This window comes from Varanus komodoensis, unplaced genomic scaffold (genome assembly GCF_004798865.1).
Source record: "Varanus komodoensis strain SLA01 unplaced genomic scaffold, ASM479886v1 scaffold11, whole genome shotgun sequence".
Classification (NCBI taxonomy): domain Eukaryota; kingdom Metazoa; phylum Chordata; class Lepidosauria; order Squamata; family Varanidae; genus Varanus; species Varanus komodoensis.
The window spans coordinates 24,550,548-24,575,894 of NW_025335317.1; the positions used below are offsets into that span (position 1 = coordinate 24,550,548).

Sequence of the window (25,347 nt, forward strand, 5' to 3'; positions counted from 1 at the left end):
AATTTAAAAGCAATGGATCTCCTCCTAGGCTTTTAGCTCCTGCATTTCCTGAATTTTTCAAGAGCTTCTCAAATTAATAATACTCGTTCCTTATGAGCACCCCAAGGAGCAGTGCCCAATTTTTCCTGCGATTACAGAGCTCCCTGCCAAGGAAGACTAAGTCGCCTCTTTCCCTTCATTGTCCTTCCAGGGTGGTGCAGTGGTTTGAGGGCTGGACTGGGGAGACCCAGGTTCACTTCTTCACTCAGCCACGGAGGTCAACAGATGACTTTGGGCCATTTACCAGATCTCAGCCTAACCTACCTCATATGGTTGTTGCGAGGGCAAAATGAAGACTGGGAGCAGCAAATATGCCTTGCAGAAAAAGGAAAGATGAACAGGTAACAAAATGGTCTGTTGAATGGGGTGGTTTCTATTCTATAATGTTTGGTGTAACATAATTAACTACATTTTTAAAAGTATTTCTGATTTTTAGCCACCTTGAGTGCCATTTTCCTGGTGGAAAGGCAGGAAATGAAACTGTGTGGAGTGCTTTCTGCCTTTTTCCTGGAATGTAACCCTGGTTTTCTAAGCAATGCAGAGAAGCAGCTTTCATTTATTATCAACACATTTATATTCCACGTTTCTTCCTCTTGCAAGGACGGCAGGAAGGCTTGTAAGTTTCTCCTGCTGTCCTTTTTATTCCCACAACAGCCCTGTGAGGAAAGGAAGGCTGAGCATCTGTCACTAGCCCAAAGTCACTCAGTGGGATTCATAGCTAAATAGGTGGTAAAACCCACAACTCAAGTGCCAGGACAACATTCTCAACCACTACAATAGACAGGCTGCCAGTGGTTCATTCCATCACAATAGCAAGTTGTTGTGTGTCCATCTAGTAAAATAACCAGAGAAGGAAATGTAGGCCCTAAGAGAGACTTATCCAACCTGTTGTCCTCCAGATGTGAGACTAACTCCCGTCATGTTGGCTGGAAGTACAGTCCAAAACATCTGGAAAGCAGCTGGCAAGGCTGCTCTACAGGGTTAAATTGTCGTGTTCCTCTTATTTATACTGCAATCACAATTTTTTATGAATGTTCAGGCATTTCTGCCATATTAGAATCACCTCAAGGACATGCCAGTTCTGTGTTAAATTATCATTACAGAACACTCCCAAAACAGAGCACTTGCTGTGCATGTCATTTCACTTTTTCCACCCTTATCATCCAAACCTCCTTTGGTATTCAAAGGCCCCCCACACCATTTTTGTGACTAGAAATCCCCTATTTGTTTTCCAGTCTTTTGAGACTGATTCGTGCAACTAGCAAAGGAAACCTACACATGGAATCATCCCTTTCTATTGTATCTTCTGTTAGATCAAGCCATTTCTTCAGCAACTTGGACAAACGTGGTTTGGTGCTTTGGCTTCACGGCATGTTCTCATCTGATTGCTCAAGCCAAGCTTTCTGGGCTTGTTGCAAAAGCAGGATGCCAGCTAAGGAGGCACAGAGAGAAAAATAAAAGGTGTTGCTTTTGTGGCCCCATGGTTTCGATGTAGATTTGCTATTGAATGTAAAAGTTACATTCCCTGACTTACAGAACACATCCCATGGTAAGTAGTTGTTTAAAAATGTTTATTCAGACATTTCCCTGAAGCATGAAGTTTTAAAAAAGTCAAATCAGGACACAGGCACAATATAATCAACCTAACGTCTTTGGTAGTAGTCAACACTGCAGCTCAGTCAGTGCAGAAGAACAGGCGTACACATTTAAGAAAAAAGACTGCAAAGCAAAACAGCTGAAGCTACATTTTTCTTTTAACAATTTTGCACAGGCTGGTGAATAACAAAAGTGGAACTTCCTGTAAGTTCTGGAACGTAGTTCAACACTAAAAGAAAATTATTCACAGGACATCAGTTTGAACCCTTCCTCATAGTCTTCCTTAAACATGTGTTTGCACAGAACTAGCACCATATAGAAAAGAGCTCTCAGAGGGTCTGAAACGGTATTCTGTCCATAGGAAGTTCCATGCAACATGCTCTGGACTGCGCTATAGGAAGCTGCCTTATTCCAAGTGAGACAGCTCTTCCAGGCGATCCTGTAATGCCAACATGACCAGCAGCTGCTCTCCAGGCTTTTAGAAAAGGGTCTTCCCCAGCCCTCTACAGCCAGGAACTCTACTGGAAACATTTTACTGGCAAAATATGTGTGCTGTTTACTTTATTCATTTGATTTGTGTGCCAACCCATTAGCCATAGGCTCACTCACTTATGGTCTTAAATCAGCGCATTTGTACATTCTCAGAATTTGCATTCCAGTAACAAAGCATTCAAGCTGAAGCCAGGTTCGTATGAACCAACATGGGCAGAATTAATTTCTTGGTAAACAGTGGAGGCTCAATATGCCAGTCTTTTCACTGTGTGTTGCATACCATGTTGCTTTTAAGAGGCACAGCCTCCCTATCTTAGAAAAGCATCCGTATCTTCAAGATGCATAACAAGAGTAAATGGAGGCAGAAGAACGCAGGTGCCAGCCTGAACCTCTTCTTTGAAAGAAATATTTCTTCTTCCAGCATCACCGTGACCTGCAGATGTCTGGGGCTGACCCAACCATTAGTCATGTCAGCTGGAGCGGGTGTGACTTGTACTCCTAAAGCTCTGGATGGCAACCAGGGAGGGGAAGACTGCTTTAAGGTATGCATTTTAATTCCTGATCATACAGAGCCTCTAAAACCAAAGTGCCAAGAGGAAACATCTTTATGCCAGATAATACCTGCTTTTTATTTAAATCACAAGGATGCAGCTGTCAAAGCTGTTTCTGTATACCCTGAAGTTACTGCACCGAAGCCTTAGAAATTTGCTGCAGAGGCAGCAGGCAGCAAGTGCTAAAGCTCAGGAGTCCTGTAGGAACCCCGCGTTCCACAGGCTCCCATAGCAAGAACCTCGGCCATGGGGACATATCATCTTCTTGAATGGTTGGAGGCAGCCCCACCAGTTTCCACTGGTGTATCAATAATAAACACACTTAAAAAAATGACCAACCACTGCTTTATGGCATCGAGATAATAGATGTTAGCAGGGCCTTAACAGTTGCTTCTTCCTGGCCCCCGTTCACATCATATCTGAGAAAACCAGTGTTAATTCCAGGCTATATTAGATAAAAACCTGTGCAAACTTAGCGGTAACTCATTTTAGTCTTTCCAAATTTCTGTGTCAGGAGACTGGTCAAACTACACTTCATCCCCTCCATTAAAGCTGCGTGGATTTAAGTGCTTACAAGCAGTGCAAAAGTGCCATTTCCTGAGACATTAAGATACAATAATAATACTGTAAATGCTTGAGAAGATAGGAATGCTGTTCCAATTTGACTTTTTGGAAATAGCATACCTAAAAGCAAGTATATTGGTTCCTTGACGAAATACTGAGGTCCCAGAACCCACAATCTTACTGATATTTCTGCATCAATGCAATTATCTCCCTATACAGGCGCTGTGGGGCATCAAGGCCCCAGATGAAATCTAGATGTTCCCACTCAGGGATTTCCTTGTGGTAAATAAGGTCTGAGATCTGGGTCAGCAGCAAGGCAGCATCCTTTCTATCTGCAAGCCAGTCGTGACCGCCAGTCCAGATAGCCGTTGGAACAGTCATCTTTTTCACCTTGTAGACAGGTGGAGTTGGCTAGGAGGGAGGGAAGGCAATAGTTTAAGAGCGATTTGTGGATTACACACTCTGTAAAGCCTTCCAGACAAAATTTCCCCAAAGCGAGTCAGCCCTGAATCAAGCCTACATCTCTGTCTTTTTTAAAGCTAGAGATAGAGAAAAGAACAGCAGTGCTAGGCCATTGAGACATCTCCCTGACAGGTATCAGCAAACTTCCCCAAGCATACAAGCTTATGATTTATACCTACTTGCACCATCTGCAACTTGTGGGACTGGGTACAGTAGACAAAAGGCAGTTGTGGAACACACTCCTAAGCTCACCGAAGGTGCTTGCTTTAAAAGCAAGCCAGGGCAATGCCGGCACATGCACACCTGAATGAGGAGCATTTGCCTTTTGAAGCCTTGGCAGTAAGAGCATTGAGTGAGAAAGAATTCGGTATACTTTCATTTCAAGTAGCTTAGATTATATTAACAGCTATTTTTGTCACCAAAACTAGAGTTGCAATACTACTGCCTTGAATCTGTGCCTCAACAGTTTGTCAGACATCTTCTCAAGCTCAGCCTGGTCTGAGTCAGGAAGACTTGACTCAGCTCAGTTAAGTCAAGAAGACTTAGCTGGCGTTCCACCAGCAGCCTTCTTCCACAGCACATGCAGCACAAACAGAGCCTGCAATCACGTGTGGAAGAGGGATGCGGTTTGTGAAGCATTCACAAGGGCTCACCTTCCTGGCTAGGGAGTCAAACTCACACCTACAAGAGAGCAGGCTGGAGTCAGGGGAGCTGAAAACAGATTTCTCACACATCCGTACCAACACCATGGCAAAGGTTTCCTGGTTTCTACTTAATATTAAATAATTAAAACTCATACCCCAAATATGGATATATAGTTTGACCAGATCAGTATAGCTTACAGTCACAGAACCAAGAGGATCTGGTGACATTCCCATGGTGGGGATAGAACCTTACCTGGTTATAGTGCGCCATATTTCTTTGCTTGCTTCCCCAGTCAAAGGCTCGGAGCTCCCCAGACTTCACAGCCTGAAAAACAATAAGGACACACTCACGTGAGCATATGCATTCACAGAATTATGCCACAGCATCACCATTGGCAGAAACCGAAAAATATCCGAATACTCCAGCAGTAATTCAGGTTATCCAGGACAAGTTAGCAGCTACCTTTTCTTAGTTTTCTATTTTTAAGGAAGAGAAGACACATGAATATTTTAACCACCCAATGAGGCATAGCAGCCATGTGAGAGCGAAAGGCAGTTATTTCTCCTGTAATACTCTTACTGCTTGAAAAGGATGGGAGAGCTGCACCATCTTTATACTGGAAAACAGCCCATACATTGAACAAGTGAAGGCACAATTCTAAGCAGGTTTACTCAAATGTGCTACTACGTTCAACTGATGAAAGATGGAGCCGGCCACAGAAAGCACCCGTTCCATCTAGCACCTCCACATTCCAAAGTGAGAGTCCCATCCCCAGCGACGCATCCCGTACAATCCACCCGGCAAGCAGCACTGGGGAAGCCATAGCTCTAGCGGACTCATGGCTGCAAGCCCATTTCACATTTCTAACGAGGACATTAACTGCCGCAGACAGAGGATGCCCTGCACTACTACTACAAAGAAGTGAAAAGCCTCGGGCCTGGCGGGTTCTCTTCTGCAAATGTGTAGCCCTTCCACTGAAGAGACACAGAATCTACCACCAACCGTATTCAAGGAAAGGTGTTCCAAACTGTGTTCATGCTTTGCTTGCCATCTATTTCCAAGTCACAGAAGAACTCCAAACCTCCACCTTATTCACACAAAGGTTTCCCTAATATTATAGAAATGTAGCACTTTGGCATTCCACCCACAAATGGACTATCAGATCAATGAATAAGAAAGAGTATTGATTGCTTCTGAAATATCCTCAATTTGATTGCTTTTACACATACACAATATTTGGCAGCCTCATGTTTAAATCCTGATTGTAACAGCAAATTATGTGTGCTAAGCAAAATAAATATTAAAGGCCAAATTACTGAGTTGCATTTTCCTCCCATCATGATTATTCATTTTATAACACCATATTCATTCCCTTGAACTCAATAATCCAGCCAATGGGCTGACAGAGGATTTCAGGTCTACCTGAATCCAGTGAAGTATGTTCTGGACAGATGTTCCAGCTGGACAGTGTGTTGTATATACATCTACTCGAGTCTGCAACAAACAGCAAAATGATTAGCATTTAGATTGATTATCAGACAGTAATGCAGTATTTTACAACATACAAGTCATTCTGAGAAATCCTACATTACTCAGATGTGCATCCCACTGTGTTAAATGGGGCTTAACTCCAGGTAAGTGAGCACAAGCTTGCATTCCTAATGGCACTTCCATGATACCATACAGCTGTTCTAAAGCTGTTACAGGTGCAACCTTTTTATTCAAATGTCATTTTAATTGTTAATATTATTTATTCATTTTATTCTTTGGCCAGGGCGACTTAATTTATATTAATTTATATTGTTTTATTGAATTTTATTTATTTATGGTTTGTGAGCCCCCCGAGGCTTCAGCGAATGGGGCAGCATAGAAGTCACCTAAATAAACAAACAAACCATCAACTAAGCATGGAATGGGCCACGGGCTTATCCTGTCCTGGTGTAATGCTTTAATCAGCCCCTACATTCTGAACAGGAACTCTGATCTGAAATCCAGGAGCACTGAAATTCAGGAGCACAGGTGGAGGGACATGTGCGTACGGTGCGATGGCTTCGTACTTCTAGTCACTGCATCTGTGTGCCGCCCCGTAGTCAGACGCTATTCTGGGCATGTCACCACGCAATATAAAAATACAAATACAAATAAATAACAGTAACAACCAATAGGTTGAGCAAGTTGTGGCATGGACATAACCCAGCACCTTGCCCACATCTTTGGGTCACAAGAGCTAAAACGCATCCAGTAAAATTGGACCGGATGGCGCACTGGATGCCTCTGCCGATGGCACAGGGATAATTGTGGTGTCCGACTCAAGACAAATCTGAGCAACTTTACCCTCAAAGTGCTACACAAACTTGTTACAGCAGGTCTCTGAGGGGTCCATGGTATTACGTCAGCAAAGAAAGACCTCTTTGCCACCTTTGCCACTGCAGAATAGGCCCAGTAGTGGGCACTAAGCTGTGTTCAGTCAGATTCATTCCAAGTTTTCCTCCACCTGCAGTCTAGCCATGTTCCCTCTTGCTACATCCCACACAGCTCCGGTGTGCACCAGGGATCGGGACAGGCTCCACAAGAGGGGAAAGGTCACCTGGGAACGATCATGTCAACCACCCAAGTCATCTCATACAACAGGGTGACCTGGGCATTGGCAGACGCACCAACCATGCCAGGACCAAATCCCCCAGAGCCCTCTGGAAGCGTTTTGGATCCATTAGACCCCTTGGGTCCCCCCCACAGGTCCCCCACCCCCTAGATGGGAAAAGGGGCCAAAAGTCCAATCCTCAGGAGAAAGTGATCTGACTATGACAACAGGGTTGATGACAATTCCCCTACTACCAGATCACCATCATCCTGCCCAGTTGAGGGGGCCAGATTGAGCATGTGTCCTTTTATATGCATTGGGCCAGTGACATGATGAGACAGCCCCATGGTTGTCATGACAGCCATGAAGTCTTGAGCCAGGATAAGGCCGCCTTGGCATAAATATTGGGATCCCCCAATATCATCATCCTGGGAGTCCTCAAAACCGATCTACATCGGCTCAGGTAGGGAGTCTGCTGGGTAGCGGGGTGGACAGTACAGCAGCAGGATCCTTAATCGGCCTTGGTTGTCCAGCCCAAGGTACACTCAAGACCTGCACTCGAGTGGACAGGGAGCCTCATGTGGGGGAAAGAACAGCTATGGATGGTGGCCAACTAACCCTTCCCCGGCCCACCAGGCAATGTTGGTGTACCACCAAGAACCCAGGGGGACTTACCTGGAAGAGGGCAATCCCCCCACCACTTCCACCAAGGTCTCAGTAATGCAAGTCATCCACATCCTCATCCACAACTAAATCATGGATGACAGAGCATTCATTAAGTACTGACCTGGCATTAAGCAACAGCACCACAAAAGCCTGGAGGCAAACTGGCATGGTCACTGGGAATTGTCTGATTGTAGGAAAGATCAGAAGAAGGAACAGCTGTTCCCTCTTCTCCTTCACTGGCCAACCAGTCCCCCAACAACTTTTCTTCCCCTACCAGTAACCACAATAATAGGGGCACCCTAATACCCAATGCAATGCTCACTACAATATATACAGCACAGCATTACATTACTCAATGTAGTGAGATATAGTAATCTCATTTTAGATGACACTGCAGGAAGATAGAGAAAGCTGAAATTGCCAGTAAGGCGTGCCTGATACCACAGTCTGCTCCTGATCGGTGCTGAAATGGCTTACCTTTTGCACCAGACCATATTAGTTCCTGTGGTGTGGCATTCAAAGTTTGTACCACACAACACAGCCCTTGAGACAGAAGTCTTTGTGCACTTCGTCACTGTGCAAAGGACGCGTTTAGTGCTCCATATCCACAATGTCACCCCTTGCACACAACCTGGCATCCATCCCTTGACAGGCAACCCTGACTACAGATCCCAGAAGCCTTAACCAGGATGGCAAGCAGCTGGAGTACGAGAAAGGCCTTCCTCATATTTTGGCCTTCACCAGCTTATATATCCCTGCTTAGTCTATACAACTACTACAATATGTAGCTCAATGTAGCCGTTCCATTCATTTTCAGATACTTCCACATGCATCCATTTTTACATCACATTCTCTGCCCTTGTGAGACGATTGAAAAAAATTACCATATTCAGGTTTTTTTCATTGAAGCCACAAAATAGAAAGAAAATATTGCCACAAAGATCATCCAATACTGCACGGACACACAAGTGCGTAGCAAGCCATCTTATAATTGAGTTCTGGGGAAAAAATTGCTTCTCTCCAAAGACCTCCTGCCAAAAGAAAAACAAGAGCATGTAGGTCATTTTTCAAAAGCATTTGCTTTAACATTTTTTAAATGTTACAAGAATTTACTAGTCTGCCATTTAGCACAGAAGTATCTATTTGGACCAAAGCAGCAACAGTTTGGTAATCCCACCATCATTTCAGCAGGTTTGTAGCAGCTACTGGTTCTGTTTGAAGTGTGACCTCTCTGTGTTTCTGCGAAGGAGGACAGGTGTGGTGTGGGATGGCATCAAGAGAGATCGGGGAAAGAACCCGTCCCAGGTCAGATATCGCTTCTGCCACAAGTTCACTAGGGGACTTTGGGCAATCTACAATCTTTCATCCTCAAACCGCTCCAGCAATTTGTAATATAGGTTAATACTGACCATCTTAACAGCTCTTGCAAAGCTTACATAACGAATATATGTGAAATGCCTTAAACAGGAAAGGTGCTATATGAAGATTTTAAAATATTATTATGCAAGTCTCAACAGGAAGCCTCAAATCAGCTTAATATGATGTTGTAAGGTTCTCAGAGGCTTTTGGCTGGTCACCACTGGAGCAGAGAGCTGGCCTTGATCTACCTTTGATCTGATGTTCAAGCCACTATCTGAATTAAGTCAGAAAGCGAAAGTTGGCAGGAACTATCCCAATTAATATAAAACTGGAATAGGAGATTGTTTTATGAATAACTTCAAATTCAGACCACTATAGCCCATCCAAGATAAAACCTGATCTGTAACCATTGTACTGACATTATGCATGAGGGAACTTCTCCTAACCCACCTCTAACTGGGCCTTCCTAATGCTTTGGACTCAACTCCCAGCAGCCCCAGACAAGGATCAACTGGACTTGTACTCCGGCTGGTAAAAGGTAATGGATAGCACAGGAATCTTGAAAGCAACATATAAGAAAGTGCATTCCCTGTTGTTTTTCAACCCCTTTACTGGGTAACATTCAAAAATCGGATCCTTTGAACAGTTTATGTATTGTTTGCCTGCCATCTGGTATGTCTACATACTGATTTAGCAAACCGGTCACTCAAACAGGGGAAGTAAAGCATGGAGAAGATGGTGATGAAATCCATTATGACATTCAGTGTAAAGTCACTGAAAAATGATAAATAGTATGTACCGTGCAATAAGACACTTCCCCAGCACACTGGTAACGAGTTACTACATCAGTCAGCCTGAATACATAGAAACAGAGCGACTCAGAAGTGGCTTCCCTGGCCATCTAGTCTGACCAGCAAGCTCCGCTCATGACATGTTCAGGTTTTATCTTGGAATATAATGGTGTGATCTGTAACCACTGTACCAATATTATGCCAAAGATACCTTCTGCTAATACCATAAAACCATAGAATACCATAGAACACCACAGAACTCCTAATACCATAGATGTTTCTTAAGAGCATTACAAATAGTCTTGGGCCATAAGAACTATTTATTCTAAAAATGAGCCATTCATTCACTTTCTTCAAGTATGTACAGAACAAGAGAAGCACATTTCCAAGTACTTTGCTACATCCAGCAATATTTATATTATGCCATTCAAACAAATAGTTCATCTGAAATACAAACTTTGAACAGGAGTTCAGGAAACACTCCAAATTTGACCATAGGGCTGGATGCAAATTTTACTGTGGTGACTGGTGCCAATCCAAAAAACATTTTTATCTTCTTGGCGAGTTGTGGCATTGTTGAAAATGCAATGAAAGCTGGGGCAGGGGGAAAGAAAAGATAAGAATACATTTAGTAATGCAATCCTGGACAAGACCCAAGGATTATACTTTAGACTTTTGCTCATAACAGAAAAGTGGCTAGTTACTTTTTCATATTCTTAATGTGGGCCTGTAAGAAACAGTTTTACATCGGCAACTATCAAGCCAAAAGGAACCCTTATTTAGGCATTTCCCTGTTTTTGTTATACAACAAATTCAAAGGCATGTACAAAACCATTAAAACCCATCAATCAACACTACATACAAGGAAAAAATCTGAAAAATATAGTCATATAATTGAAATTGCTTACAGGAGGTTTAGAAGTGGAGAGATAAAAACATTAGATCACTGAATGCTCAGCGGAATAAAAAGGGCATGGCGGCATGCCCAACACCTGAAAGAAGCGGCAACCACGCCTCTCAAAGCAGTTTCATAATCTAGGGCTGCAAACAGAAAAAAGCCCTCTTTCCACATTCTATCTATGTTTCTCACAACTGAGCAAAGTGCAGTTCTGTGCATGTTTAGACATGCTAGGGCAGGGGTCTCAAACTCGCGGCCCGCGGGCCAATTGCCGGGAGGGGCGGGACACGGGGGAGGGGCCCTGCGGCCTTCACAGCGCCGCGGGATGAGCGCCCACCACCCCCGCGGGGGTGGAACACTTGATGCGGCCCAGCCTCACCCAGACTCTACTTCCAGCGGCCCCCAGGTAAGTTGAGTTTGAGACCCCTGTGCTAGGGAATGCTGGGAGTCAAAGTTTCCTTTGTCTAAGCATACACAAGATTTGCTCCCTTAAAACTGTTAGAACTGCATCCTCTCTCAGGAATGGAGAAGTCGGGCGGCAGAACTGAACTTGACTTATACGCTCTAGCCCTGCGTAGCATTGGCTTCATTGCTTAATAAGCACACAGGGTGAGAGAGGAAGGGTGAACACATAAGTGCTCCTCACTCCAGCACCATCCGTGCCCCCACTATCCTAAAGGTGAGCTTGCATGTGGAGGGGAACCTTTTTTATTTGCACAATCCCCTCCCGCCCACCCCCGCACAATTTAGAGTACAATACTATGCATGCTTAAGCACAGAAAGTCCTAGTCTAATGCACAGAACTAGAAACTTTTGAAGGACTTTTGGCATGTTCTTATGATTTGGTTTGATTGCTGGGTCATGAATATGGCAGAGAATAATGTAATTTGACCTAACGCCACCTAAAACTGCACTTGTACAAAAGATGCTTACATGTGTCAGAAAAAACACATGAAACACAAGAAGGAATCATTAGTCGAGATGATTCTTCATGGGAAGTGAATATGCAATGATAACTGATGAACATGTAGCTACTGGAATTTCCAGCAAGCATGAGCAAGTTTGTTAACTTACCTATTGTGGTGCCCTGGGAATGGCCAACATAAAATACTTGCTCCTGGCCAGTTTTGTTCAGGACAAAGTTTATTGAAGCTGGAAGGTCATATTTAGCCATTTCATCAAAACTAAAAAAAAAAAAACCCACAGCATTCTGTTTAATATAATAGACTGATTCACACTGCCCAGCCTCAGTTTCCTCAAATGCCTTCTTACCCACCCCGTGAAACAGAAAGACTTGGACTGGCAGGCCAGGGCCCAAGTCTCTCCTCCTCCATGGACCCATCCAGTTAGCAATTCCCTCACATGAGAAATACAATTAGTGATAATCTGTCAGGAGGACTGTTTTAAAGGATGATATTAACAGAGGCTATAAGGGCTCAATCCTATGCATGTTCAGACGGAGGTCAGTCCTAGAACTCCCAGAATTCACCAGCCAGCACAGACAGCTGGGAAATGGAGGGAGGTGCTGGACATTTTTCATGCACAGAATTGCACAGATCTGCATCCCGACATACTTTCTGAATTCAAGGTAAATTAGTAACTTCAGTGCTGCACTTGGCATCTCTCTCCCTTTAACGCAATGGGACCCATTTTGTAGCTCATATCAAGGATTTAAACAAGTAACTCTCCTACTAGTACAGGCTCCCATGTTGGCTGTGGTTTTGCGCTGCCAATGCATCTCTGATCCACAGCGATCCTCTGAGTTACTGTAATGTCCTTCATGGCCCTGCTCAGCTCTTGTAAATTCAAGGCTGTGGTTTCCCTTATGAAATCAATCCTTCTCATTAATCGTGTGTTCCAAGTACATCGTGCTTTCCAAGTCATCTGACGCAGGAGCTATCAACTTTGTCCAAGCACACAATTTCCCACAAGCACAACACATTTAAACACACACACACAGACACTATCAACTGGAAAAGCATGGCTGGTTGCAAGCACTAAAATTGGGCATGGGAGTCCAAGCAACAAATAGTTCTATTCGGCAAGTTCGCTCACCTGAACTTCCAGAATTCGTCTTCTCTCACTGTATAGTTGATGTGTTTTCTGGACCAAGTGTTACCTCTGCTGTTTCCTAACCAAACATCATAACCAGCATCGGCCAGCATAAACCCCAGGCTGTTGTAGTCCAGATTTGTAACCCAGTTACTGCCATCAGCAAGTAAGCCATGCTGCAGAAACACAGCGGGCCTGGGATCTGCAAGGGAAACATTTTCAACAGCATCACAAACAAGCGTTTCAGAGACCCAAAGCAATTACTGCTGGCAAGCAGGAAAAGACGCTGGAGGAAGTACGTGGTCTGCACTTGGATCCAAGGAGTCGCGTGGGAGGAAGATGTGTCTTCAGGCGACTCCCATATGCTCTCCTCACCGTCCCTCTGCACCTGCATTCTCCAATGATAACCCTTTCCTTTTATGGCTTGTTCTCTGGCAACATGTGTGACAGTCACAGGTGGGCCTACAGTGGGATAGAGAGGATTAACACCTCTGCTGCACCCTCTCTAAGGGTGTAATCACAATTGGGAATGCTGTGCTTACTCAAGAGTAATGAAAGTCATAGCCCCTGCTGCCTCCCACTACTCCATTTTTCTCCTTTGAAGAAAGAAATGAAGAGGCAGTGGGTTGAACTGCAGCTTACACTGGTCTACAAATTATGGGAAATTATCAACCTCCAAGATAAAAATGTGCTAATTCTTGCATATTTTAATTAGGTGAATTAGAAAACAGGGGATAAATGTGTTGGTTGGCTAAAGTTTAAGACATTTCACAAGAAAGATTTATACACAGGCGAGTATAATTGCCTACAAGGGAGGAAGGTGCCTGATGATCGTGATGCCTTATAACTTCTCGACAAAGTACAGTAGAACAATGAAAATGGTACCACATGGAAGTATATAAATTTATCTTCACTTTGAGACTAAAGATTATTACCTAACTGGAATTTATTGTTCTTTTATTGCAAGGTACATTTGGCTTGGTCAAATCTACATATCATACAGTTACATCGGGTGCCTTGTGAGTGTCATTGCCTAACATTTCCAAGGAAGAGTTGCATGATATTTTCACTCAGAAGCCCAGATGCCTCCAAACTGTGTGAACAACGCAGATAACTTCTGCTACGTTTCTGGAGTGGGTATGTTTGCATCTCAACAGTGCAGTATGACGGCAGTGGTAAAAAAGGCAGACCACCTATGTTTCGGGTGCATAAAAGGGGATCAGGGCAGGAGTTCTACCCCTCCCCACCCATTATTGTTGCATTAGATGTGCATCTTACCTGTGGCACTGGCTAAACAAGAAGAAAAAGTCCATGCCTTTCATAGTCCCAAAGTTGTGGAGGGAACCCACCAATCACAGTAGTGACTGCTATTTTTGCATGGTTCCCTCAATTAAAACCAATAAACAAACAGAATGTTATGTCATTGGTACCAGGAAAAAGATAAATGTATAATGATTGGCGTGGCACCACTCTCATTGCTATATCTCGTTTTGCAGAAGAAAACCCATTCTGCACAATGAACTCTGCAGACCACATCCACCCAGCCTTACTCCTTGGCCAGCTGTCTTACTGCGCCGTTGTCCGTGGGGCCACAGGCTATCAGGGTCCCCCCCCCCAACATCCAGGACAGAGCTGGGAGAGCCAAATGCGCCCCCTCGCCCCCTCCCAGCCAGCATGGCAAGAACCAGGATAGGACTGCGCCCTTAACTTGTGCCTGAATGGGAAGGACAGCTGCAGTAATCAAGCACTGCCAAGGGAAAGGCAAACCGCAGCAAAGCAAGAAGGGGGCACTTTCTTTTTAAAACTCCCCCACAGTCCTGAGATATTGGTGTGCACGTGTTGCACACACCTCCCGCTCCCCTCGCCATGCACACACTCACCCTTTTTGTTAACTGGGGTCATTTTCCCATGAGGGATTCTGTTCACACTGAGAACATATCCATCATCTGTCAGCACCTCATACTCTTCATTGGGATATCCTCGAAAGGAAATAATTTCACTCTGGAAAAAAGAGAAACAAGGGCATGCTCCAGGTGGCAAGGCTAAGTAGTGGCTGAGTTTCCGAGACCCTTCCCCCCACCCCTCCGCCCCACATGACACAGGCACAAGGGGAACAGACACTTGCACGGCTAAAGTGCACCACAAACGAAGGGAAGAAAAAGCAGCACACGGTGCCTGAACTCATGACAATTATTCCAGGCAAAAACAGGTTTATTCTCCAGACACGTTAACAATTGTAAATAATTGTTTGGTGACGATTTAGCCACTATCCTAGCTACGGATAAATCTTGTTAAAGAATTGTGTGGCAGTCGCAGTTGTGGTTTATAATTATATTTATTGTATAATTCATATTAAATTGTTTTGCTGATTGTACACTGCCCAGAGAGTCCTGTTTGGAACTATTAGGTGTGGTTTAATAAATCAAGCAAATGAATTATATTATTCTCAAACCTGTTGCAAACAAATCCAAGAACTCTGTTTGGCAGCTACATCAGCCATTAGGCATGCTTTAAACAAAGGCAGGGCAGGCAAAATAAGGCTATACAGCTTTCTGGACCTATTGCTATCTGATCTGAGCAACCACTGAATTGTTCAAACCTCTGCAGTCATCCTGGAATAATTCTCAAGGAAAAACTTGACAGCAAATTAATGGTTGGGAGGAAGAAATTGCTGCAGAGAACTAACACCTACAGTTCTCATTCCGACTGAGAATGGGACAAGGCAGACATGCCAGCACAGCTGTGCAGGTGTTCTTTCTGGTCAGGAACAAGCAGGAACTGGACGTCTGCTCTGATCACAAAACCACATTTCACTGCATCCTGCTGCTTTGAGAAGCTGCTCCCCACCTTGGTTTCAACTCAACAAATGAGCTGCAAGGACCAATTTCAGCTGTCTCCTTCATGCACTCGTTTTATGAAAGCAGAAATTCACTATTTCACACATCATTGGTGTTGAACCTCTTTCAGCCCAAGGGCCAGGTCCCATTTTGGAAAACTCTTGGGAGCCCATTCCAGTGCTGGGCAAGACGCGAGGCAAGGGGGGCGAGGCAAACAGTACCAGTGTATTTCCGCTTTTACTGCCAACAGCTAATAGGCCTTAGGAGGGGCACCTCAGCCTTTCAGTACAGCAGACAACTGCCCCAAAGCCAGGGAACTACCAACAACCGGCAGTCAAGGGAACGAGGAAGGGGGCATACCCCAGAAGGCCTGGATTTAGGCCTTGGACATGGAGGATCTGTACTACCGGTGAACAAGGCAGGAACATGGAAAAATGTGAGAGTCCTCCATTACCTCTTATTTATCCTTTGAAGATAAGGAAGATGTAGGTTAGAATCAGTGCATCCTAGGCAAGCCTGGTTGATGTACCAACTCAAGAATATCCATGAAAATAAGAAGCTCCAGAGCTAAGCTTTCAGGTCATGTTTGTGCAGATAAACTTTTAACCAAGCTTAGCAGAGCAATAAGGAAGAGAGTCAAAACACCAGCAGAATAAGGAGCTGCAACTTCAGAGAAAGGTTAACGAAAGGATCACGAAAGCACTGAGTGAGATTAGTTAGGCACAGGCAATAGATGAATGGGGAAAATAAATATAAAGGACTTCTGCCCGTAGAATCTCATTTTAGAGCAGACTGATCTGCCTTCCCTATTTCTACTCTACTGCTTTATGTCATGCATTGGACTGCATTGTTTTTTATTTTTTGCCCTGGGCAATAAAAATGTCCTGGAAGGGGGAGGTATGATGTGGGGAGGGTTGAGATAAATAAAGCATGTATGGAAAGAGTCACGCCCTCTGAAATCCCCAAATACATAATCACAACATAAGCTGCTCTAATTGAAACGTCCTTAACATAAAGGGGATTAAGCAGAAGATAAACAGCTTACAATATTCATGGCTGTTTCTGGATCCACATTTCTCTGTGTTCTTACAATAGCTTTTGAAGTTATGAGGCCTTGCATCAAACATGCTGTGATTATGAAGTACCACATCGTTCCTCTGCCTGAAAAACAAATACATCATTCAGCACAATCATCCTTCACAAAAGTGCAATTAATAATTGACCATGAAGCCTGCAAACAAAACCATTAAGAATGTGCACTTAAGTCCATATTAGCCTCCACGAAAAGATAAGGCAGCTTTACAGCTTAGCACCATAGATGCTTGCTGCAAAGGAAAAATATGGAATACATCTCTCTAATAGATATTGGTTCTGACCATCATCCTAGATACTCAGAAGTTAATTCTGCTGGGTTCTATGGGGATGTCCCCAGGAAAGTAGGTACAGGACTACCCATCTGCTCTCTGCTCTTAGAACGTACAGACACTGGCTTTTGACAGACAGCCTACCAGTAGAAAGTACTAAAAATACTACTTTACTCAATAATCCCTTTTACACAATCAAACACAGACACCAGTTTGCACTTTCACAGTGCAAACTCTTCTGAGCTACCAGAGATAAAATTCACTGAAATTATACCCAACATAGTACAAATTTGTATTGCCTTGCACAGCAACTTTAAAACTTGAGGTTGTGACATTTGCCGGTGTTGCTATCACAGTATGAATACTCTACCAGCCTTCCTCATATGGTAAAACTAGCCCATTCTGAAATTATGTCTTTAGTTTGGATGAGAACAACAGATCTAGCAACACACGCCAGAGAACATTACCATTCGAATAGCTGTAGCGAAGTGGTGCACCATCCCCACATGTCTAATCTTACTGAATTTGGCCTTTGCACAGTGACCACAACTCTCCTTGTGCTGCAATCCTTTAGCAACACATGACTGGAAAGAAATTGCATTTCAGCTCTACTATCCTACAACAGCACCATGACCAGCAAAATACAGTCAAGTTTAAAAAGCCAAAGGGGAAAGGGGGCTTACAAAAGCCAAGGCACTAAACAAGACACTGGTATGGCCTGGAATACTCTTCCTCCTTGGGTCTGCTTTTAATGGCACAGTTAATATTCAGCGTGCAAAGCACTTCCTACATCTTTTTATCTCCATTCCAAGAAATCTCTATCTTCTTGATGAATACATTTAAAAGTGTCTCAGTAAGAGAAAAACAAACAGAGCCAGGAAGAAACTGACAACCTCTTTAACCACAGATTTTTAGAAGTGTGGGATATTATTACAATTTTAAGGTGAATTCGCCTGTGAATGGATTCCAGCAACACAGCACTGATGAAGTAGTCTCTGGGTTGTCTCTATGCATACATGTATTTCTTTAAAGAATTTTTAGTTTGCCTGTAAGGGAAGAACCCTCTCAGTTGTGTGTCTGCTGCTGAAGGCTTTTTAACCCAGTGAAAGCTTCCTTGCAGGGTCTCTGGGTTGTCTTCCCCTCCTTCAATGGAGCCTTTACTGCTGTTTTCTTCAACTGGATGCAGTCCAGATGTTCTGGGCTTCCTCTCCAACCAGCCCCAGCCAGCCCAGGCAAGGGTGGGGAATGCTAAGTATTCAAAGTCAAAAACATCTGGGGGATACCAGGTTGAGATAGATTGCTCTATTGCAGAGCATTTCATTAACAAAAGCAACTGGGTATGATCCTAGCTCAAGAACCAGTCCAGAACTGGGAAATAGAAGTTCTGGGTTCTAGTTCCCACTCAGCTCTGGAACTCATTGGCGAGTTTGATCCAGTCACTGATTCTCAGCCTAAATTGCCTCACAGAGTTGCTGTTGTGAGAATAAAATAAAGAGGAGAACCTTGCAAGCTGGCTTAAGGCTCCCTGCAAGGGAAAGAAAGATGGGATATAAATGCAATGTAATATAGCAATAAGAATAACCATTTAACAAATCTTGAGAACAGCAATATGCATTACATATAGCCATACAGATCACCTTGCATAAGCAATATATTTGCATATACCCATACCTCTCTCCTTGCATAAATTGTAACTACTAGTGGGGAAGATAATAACTGTAAAAAAGGATAAATGAGATCAAACATGCTCTTATGCCTACATTAATGATCTGTTTAAACAAAACTATCTTTCCAAAATTAACCTAGGTCAAAAATGAAATTGGAACTTAAACTGATTAAAACCTACATTTGTAATCTTTCAATGGCTCTTAATAATCTATGATACACAATATTTCAAGCTGTATTTTTAATAGAACTAGGCACTTCCAAGGTTAGGCATTACAAGGATACCATAAGAACACAATTCTAAACATGTTTGGACCGAAAATCCTGCAAACAAGGAATGCCTTTTTTTGTCTGAACACACATGCAACTGTGTCTTAAGTTGCTCTAAACATTTCATTCCTCCTTCTTTCCTAATCTGGTGCCCAACAGATATTTTAGGCTACAACTCCCAGCTTCTCCTAGCCAGGCTGGCTGAGGGATGCTGGGAGTAAATTCAATATAGCTAGAGTGCACTAGGTTGGGGAAAGCTGTTGTACTGGATTTGAAAACTACAACATCAACTCAGGTGCTCGTATGGATGAGATGCCATCCTAGCATTTAGCAGGATCACCTGCAATGTCTGAACAGGAAATCAGGAACTCCTTTGTTTTTGTTAAGGCCATCCATTTACCCAAGCACTACAATGTGTTCAGTTTGAAATTACAAATATCCATGAAACCTATGCTACACCAACGCCATCTGGTTAACTTCAATGGGAAAATACGCATTTTCCCCAATAATTAGAGACCTTGTTTAAAAAAAAAATCTGATAGGAACACTAGGTGGAATCTTATAGGATAGGCACACTGCTCACTGTTGAGGTTCCTCCTTGCAGTGAACGTAAAAACGAAAACAGCTGAGAATACATAACAGCTGTTCCAGAAGAGGAAGTGACTATTTCTACCACATTTTAGTAGAGTTAACCTACCCTTCTGACTGTGTGAATCACAAGGAGTTATGGATACTTCCAAAGGAAATGTGTGTGCCTTCTTCTTCATAATGCTGATGAGTTACCAGCATTATGGACAAGAAACTACTGGTAGGACAGAACATGAAGAAGCAGGCTGCTTTCCTATAGGCAAACACATCAAAAACGGAATTTTTTTCCTCCCTATCTCTATTCAATCTGTATATGGAGCGTATCATAAGGAAAGCTTGATTGGGATCAGAGGAAGGAAAAGGGAAAAATGACATCAGATACATCTATAATTTGAGATATTTGAGAACAAGTGTGCTGGCTGGAGTTTGGACAGGAGACCTGGGAGATCTGGGTTAAGAGGTCTGGTCCCTGGTCCACATTTGGTGACTTTGGGCTAGTCATTTCCTCGCAGCCTAACCTACCTCACAGGGTTGTTTGGAGGATAAAAATTAAGCTGCATAAGCTGCCTTGGGTTCCTTGCAAGCGGAAAAAGATAGGGCATAAATTTAATGCAATAATATTCAGTTGAGACCATACTACTGGCAGAAAGTAGTAATGGATTGCAATGACTCCTCATGAAAGTGAAAGAAGAGAGTACAAGAGAGGGGTTACAGCTGAGTATTATGAGAATAAAAATCATGACTACAGAAGAATTACACAACTTAACCTTAAACAAGAAAGTGACATTGTGAAAGATTTGGCCTACCTTGGTTCAATCATGATAACCAGAGACTGCAACCAAGACATTAAAGAAGGGCAGCAGTGAAGGGAACTAGGAAAGATCATCAGGGCTAAGGGCATTTCGCTGGAGACCAAGGCCAAATTCATCCACACTATTGCATCGCCTATCATTTTGTAGCAGTGTGAAAGTTCAACAGTGAAGAAAGCTAACAGGAAGAAATGCTTGAAATGTGCTGCTGAAAGAGCTTTGCAATATTCCGGACTGACGCAATAATGAACAAGGGGTTCCTAGATCAAATCAAGCCAGAGCTTGCCCCTGAAGCAAAAGTGAAAGAGGATAAGGCTGTCATTCTTGCAGCACATCATCAGAAGGCAAAACTTGCTAGAGAAAGAGCAAAGCTAACGGAGTAGAAGCCAGGAAAAAAGGAAGACCAAATACAAGATGGCTCATTTCCATAACAGAAGTCACAGTTTTGAGTCTACAAGAACTGACCAGGACTATCAAGGAATGGGCATTTTGGAGGGCACCCATTCAGAGGTTCTCCATAAAGCAGAGATGAACTTGACAGCACAAAACAACAAGCTTCCCATGAAAGGGTTATTTCAAGCTGCTCACTGCTGAACTGCTTTAGAAAAGTGTAACAGCAAAAGCTGCATGTACAAAATGAAAACACAACATTTAAAGAAGTTCTGAACACTGGAAATAGTCACATGGGTTAACAACTAACTAGGAAAAACACCCCCTGCCTGCTCTTGTGCTGTTAACAAGGAAAAGTTACTAACCACAATATGATCCGCAGAAATCCACAGCTGAAATCAGCATGGCCTGCAGCTCAGCATCATCCCTGGCTACTATGTGCCATTCAAGCCGCTATGGAAGACCAGCTGATAAAGATGGTGGAAATTCCAATGCACGAACCACATAGTAACACACAGACATTTACTGTTCTGGTGCCCTCCGATGTTTCCAACTTCCATTTCTACCAAGGGCCATGCTGATGAGAGATTCAATCCAGCACACCTGGAAGGCACCAGGTTGCAGCTGTTCTGACATAGCTACCACATTCCTAATTACCAACAGTGTTAGATTCTGCACAGCTCTGGATACTGCACTTTGTCTTAGAACAGTGAGGAACACTTTTCTTCTCCAGAGTCCTGGATGGAACAGATAGAGACATGGAGAGATAAAGTACTCTAAACAAATTATTTCCAGGCCAGCACTTTTTCTCCCTCTTGCCATAGGCAATGGCCACCAGCTGGCAAGCCAGAACCACAACATTAGTCAAGCCTGCAGGAGTTACATGGTAGAATCAGTTTCAACGGATGCAGATTTTTCTTATCCGAGAGTAGCACTTCCCATAAATTCTGTCTTAATTCAAAGAAATGCAAGAGACCTGCATCCAGTGCAGCAGTTCCAGTCCTCAAATGACTTTGCCATACTGATTAGTAATGAGTGCAATCCTATGCATGTTTACACATTAAAAGTCCTACAACTTCCAGCACTATTGGAAGCTGTAGGCCTTGTTTCTGTCTAATCATGCTCCTATTATACTTTCTAAAAGGACCACTCGCTGAATGGATCAGAATGGAAAAGATCACAAGAAAACGTGTGAGTTGCCACCACCCAAGTAAGTCCGCCCATTCTGTACCTTCGCCTCCACGCCAGTAACTCCATCATCAACTAACTCCTCGCCGTGAGTCACGAAGTGGCACCTATAGCAGCACTCACAGGCTTCAAAAAAGCGGTTCCTCACGCCAGCAAAGGGAACTCCTCGCCCAGATACGTTTCCTACTTGCCATTACCAAACTCACCGCCACCTACGTCGCTGCCCCTCCAGCGAGCATGCAAAGCAGGCTGTCCCCTTGGCCAGCCTTCCAGGAGCAGGTCAAGAGCACAGGAGCGCTCCTATGCCTTGACGATCTACGCCGAAAGCTCCTCTCGCGTCCACAGCCGAAAGGGATACACAGCCTCGGCTAGGGCAAGAACCCACATCGCAGGCCGATTCCACCCACCCTGCCGTTTATTTAGTTCCATGCTTGCCCTAGCGGCAGGGTGCAGAGCTGGATTATAGTCGGCGCATTAGTGAGCCTACCTAATTCAGTGGACCTCCTCCCAAGCGAAAGAGCACGGATGCTTGCAGTTTTAAAGGAAGAAGAAGCGCTCCCGAGGACTGTTCCCGGCTCAGCGTTAAGCCCACACCCGTGCAAGACCGGATAAACCAGGCAGGGGCCCAAGCAGCGCCCGGAGAGGAGCCAAGCGCAACTCACGGTAGCTCCTCGGCGTTCTAGCCGCGCCTCCGCCTACGCAGCCAACCCCGAGCTCCCTGAAGCGGCTCAGGCTATGCGTGTTGCCCAATCACAGCCCACGGGGGGAGAAGAGCGAGGATTCGGCCTTTCTTTTCTCTTGCACAATGAGGCCCGCGCCGTCACTGGGGGCTCAGCTGATAAGTCCAAGGGCGGCTGGGGCGTAAACTGAAGGGCAAGGGTAACTCGCCGTGGCGCCTGGGTTGCGTTTTCTGCTCCCTCGTGGTCTGCGGCGGTTGCTGCAGTTCCTTGTGGTGACTCAAAGCGCTCTAAGAAGCGCTCACCGGAAAGCTCCCTGGACTCAGTCAGCCTTGCTTCAGAAAGGTCTTTCCAGAGCTGGCTATTTTGTGTTCCAGCTTTCCAGTAAATCTATTAGGAAGCAGGTGCTTACAGCGCGTCCCTAAGCGGGTCAGTAGCCTGCTCCCCGAATGTCCCCCCCCTTATTTTTCTCCAAATAATTTTAAAAGCTTGCGATGTTGTCTTTAAATTCGTGCAAACCCTTAAACTGCCAACTGCCCCCCTACAATTTGTCTGATGCTTTTGCACGCAGAGCTTTCGAACTGGCTACAAATCAAATAGACTGCTCTTTATTACATATCCATTCATAATCTAAGCTTACTGGAGAAATGCTATATACAACAGAGGGACTTATTTTTAAACATATTTAGGATTGCATTTTCACCCTTCACAAGATAAGCCTGCAACTTATTAAACTCGAAATTCTGGCAATTGTATACTTTTTTTATTATTACTGCTACCAGTTATTTAGATGATGGTACTGAGGGAGGAGTGGGGGCTGTGTGTTATGACCAGGTACAAAAGATGGCAGGGCTTCTGTACTTCCATTAGCTGCACACATGTGAGAATTTCTGCAGGTGTAGTCAGTCCTATCAGCTGAAATTGTCTCTTATAAACTGCCGAAGGTGATCAGGTGCTGGCAGGCCACTTCAGTTATAGGCAGCCTATAAATACACATAATATGCCAACAATCTTAGGTACATTTAATCAGAAAAGGACTTTTCCAGCAGGCCTCAGCCTGAGAGTTTGGAGGCCTTTTTTTGATCTAATCATGCCTTCGATCACCTGCTGTAAGCAACGGAGCAGATCTTGGAGGTGGCTTCACTTCCCTTAAAATGGCCATATGCTGATTTGGCAAATGATGCATAATTGAACCATTTAGCACTATTAGAGGGCACAATGAATATGATCACAAGGAGTAACCACCACACAATAACAGGTATCCATGGTAGTAATTTGCAAATATAAGATTGGAAAATTAATTGTTAATATGTTATGGTAGGTGCAGTCAAGGCATTTGACTTATGGGAGAACATTAAATTCACAGCTAATCAAGCATTGAGAGAGAATAGGTCTATGATGTTTTTTCAATGGTGCATTGCCCTGAAAGATATTGGAAAAAATTGTTAAGAACTGCAATAGAAACTGTTGGAATACAATATACGAAAGCAGATGGAAATTTCTCCCATATATGGTAGACTTGTGAAACAAAAGATTTTGGAAGTCAACACATGCAGAAATACAAAAAATTCTTCAAAACTAAGTTTCCTATGGATACTATGAATCTGCTTTTGAATATAATGCCAGGGACTTTTACAAAAAAAAAATGTCTGAGTTACTTATATAATGACCACTGCAGCAAGAATGACAGTTGTTTCTAAATAGAAAGCATCAGAATGCCCAACAATTGTACATTGAAAAAATAAGTTGGCAGAGTATGCCAATGATGACAAAATTAATTATGTAAACAGAAGACAGTATCTTATTTTAAGAAAACAATTTCAACATTCTTTAAAAGCTGTAGCTTCCTTTAAGGAACTGAGCCACTTCATATTTGTCCTTCCTCTTCTGCTTTTGCTTTCCCTAGCATTATTGTCTTCTCCAGTGAGTCTCGCCTTGTCATCAGGTGCTGGAAGTATGACAGCATCAGGTTTTGTTTTTCATGTTGGCTTCCAGGGTCTCCTGCATGGATCTCAAAGGCCGGGTAAGCACATATGGGTGTACGTGCTCCTTAAGGTAACCGAGGCCCAAGTGATTTAGGGCTTTATATGTTGACACAAGCACGTCGAATTGAGGCCCAGGCCACAATTCATAACAAATGGTGATATTTAAAACATTTATATGCCACTTATTGTGCCACAGCACCTCTGGGTGGCTCACAATCATATGATAAAAAATTACAACAAAACAATTAAAAAATACAACACTAATAAAATGCAGATAAAAATACAAAACAAAGGTTTAGTAGCATCAACTATTAAAATGCTTTTTCAAAAGGAAGGTCTCCTCCTAGTGCCAAAAAGAGTACAAAGACAGCACCAGGCAAATCTCCTTGAGGAGAAAATTCCAAATATAGGGAGCAGCCGCAGAAAAGGCCTAACAGTCATCCCTCTCACTTCCCTTGCAGATGGCTCACACAGGACGGCCTCCTGCATAGATCTCAAAGTCTAGGTAGGCGTATGTTCTGCCAAAGGCAGAGGTTCTTTTGGATTTGGAGGCAATGAACACGCCAGAAGGTAAAGGAAAAGCAACGCTTTACTTAAGCAATGATAGTACCTGCAGGCAAACAAAACAGCATTTATACCATATAAGAGTATTTTCTCCCCTTCAGCTGCCAGGAGCCCCAGATGGGCAGCGAGAGAGACCCCAGGCCATCAACCACACAGCATCCAGTACCCAATCTGTGTAGAAGCTCCCCAACTCAGGGCCTCAACCCTCTGGTTTTATCCCCAAAGCTAGGTATCTTAATGGAGTGATTGGGTGCATCTGGCTCACACACCTCCATTCTACGCATGCCTGGCCCCTGGCCCCTGAGCCAACACTG

The 25,347-nt window shown here is 43.7% G+C and overlaps 1 protein-coding gene across 9 annotated transcripts; it reads right to left on the reverse strand.

Moving 5' to 3' along the window:
* Positions 1-1,593: 1,593 nt before the first annotated feature.
* On the reverse strand, positions 1,594-22,571 carry LIPA (lipase A, lysosomal acid type). 9 transcript variants are annotated; one of them, XM_044420613.1, is made up of 10 exons: positions 22,470-22,568; positions 16,579-16,694; positions 14,577-14,697; positions 12,700-12,898; positions 11,719-11,828; positions 10,204-10,340; positions 8,481-8,627; positions 5,772-5,843; positions 4,602-4,673; positions 1,594-3,653 (listed from the first exon to the last, which is right to left on the reverse strand). In XM_044420613.1, the coding sequence occupies exons 2-10, from the start codon at positions 16,681-16,683 to the stop codon at positions 3,420-3,422; spliced, it is 1,197 nt and encodes a 398-aa protein (XP_044276548.1). In that variant the 5' UTR covers positions 16,684-16,694; positions 22,470-22,568; the 3' UTR covers positions 1,594-3,419. The 9 variants fall into 9 exon arrangements, with proteins under 9 accessions (XP_044276548.1, XP_044276547.1, XP_044276549.1 ...); XM_044420612.1 differs by lacking the exon at positions 22,470-22,568 and adding an exon at positions 22,295-22,459; XM_044420614.1 differs by lacking the exon at positions 22,470-22,568 and adding an exon at positions 22,014-22,093.
* Between the last annotated feature and the right edge of the window lie 2,776 nt (positions 22,572-25,347).

Coding starts and splice junctions, on each gene's coding strand:
- LIPA (XM_044420611.1), bottom strand. CDS start 21,024: ATGCTGATTTCAGCTGTGGATTTCTGCGGATCATATTGTG. Junction 14,698..16,578: donor CAGAAACAGCCATGAATATT/GTAAGCTGTTTA, acceptor TCTTTTTTCCAG/AGTGAAATTATTTCCTTTCG. Junction 12,899..14,576: donor GACCCCAGTTAACAAAAAGG/GTGAGTGTGTGC, acceptor TTTCCCTTGCAG/ATCCCAGGCCCGCTGTGTTT.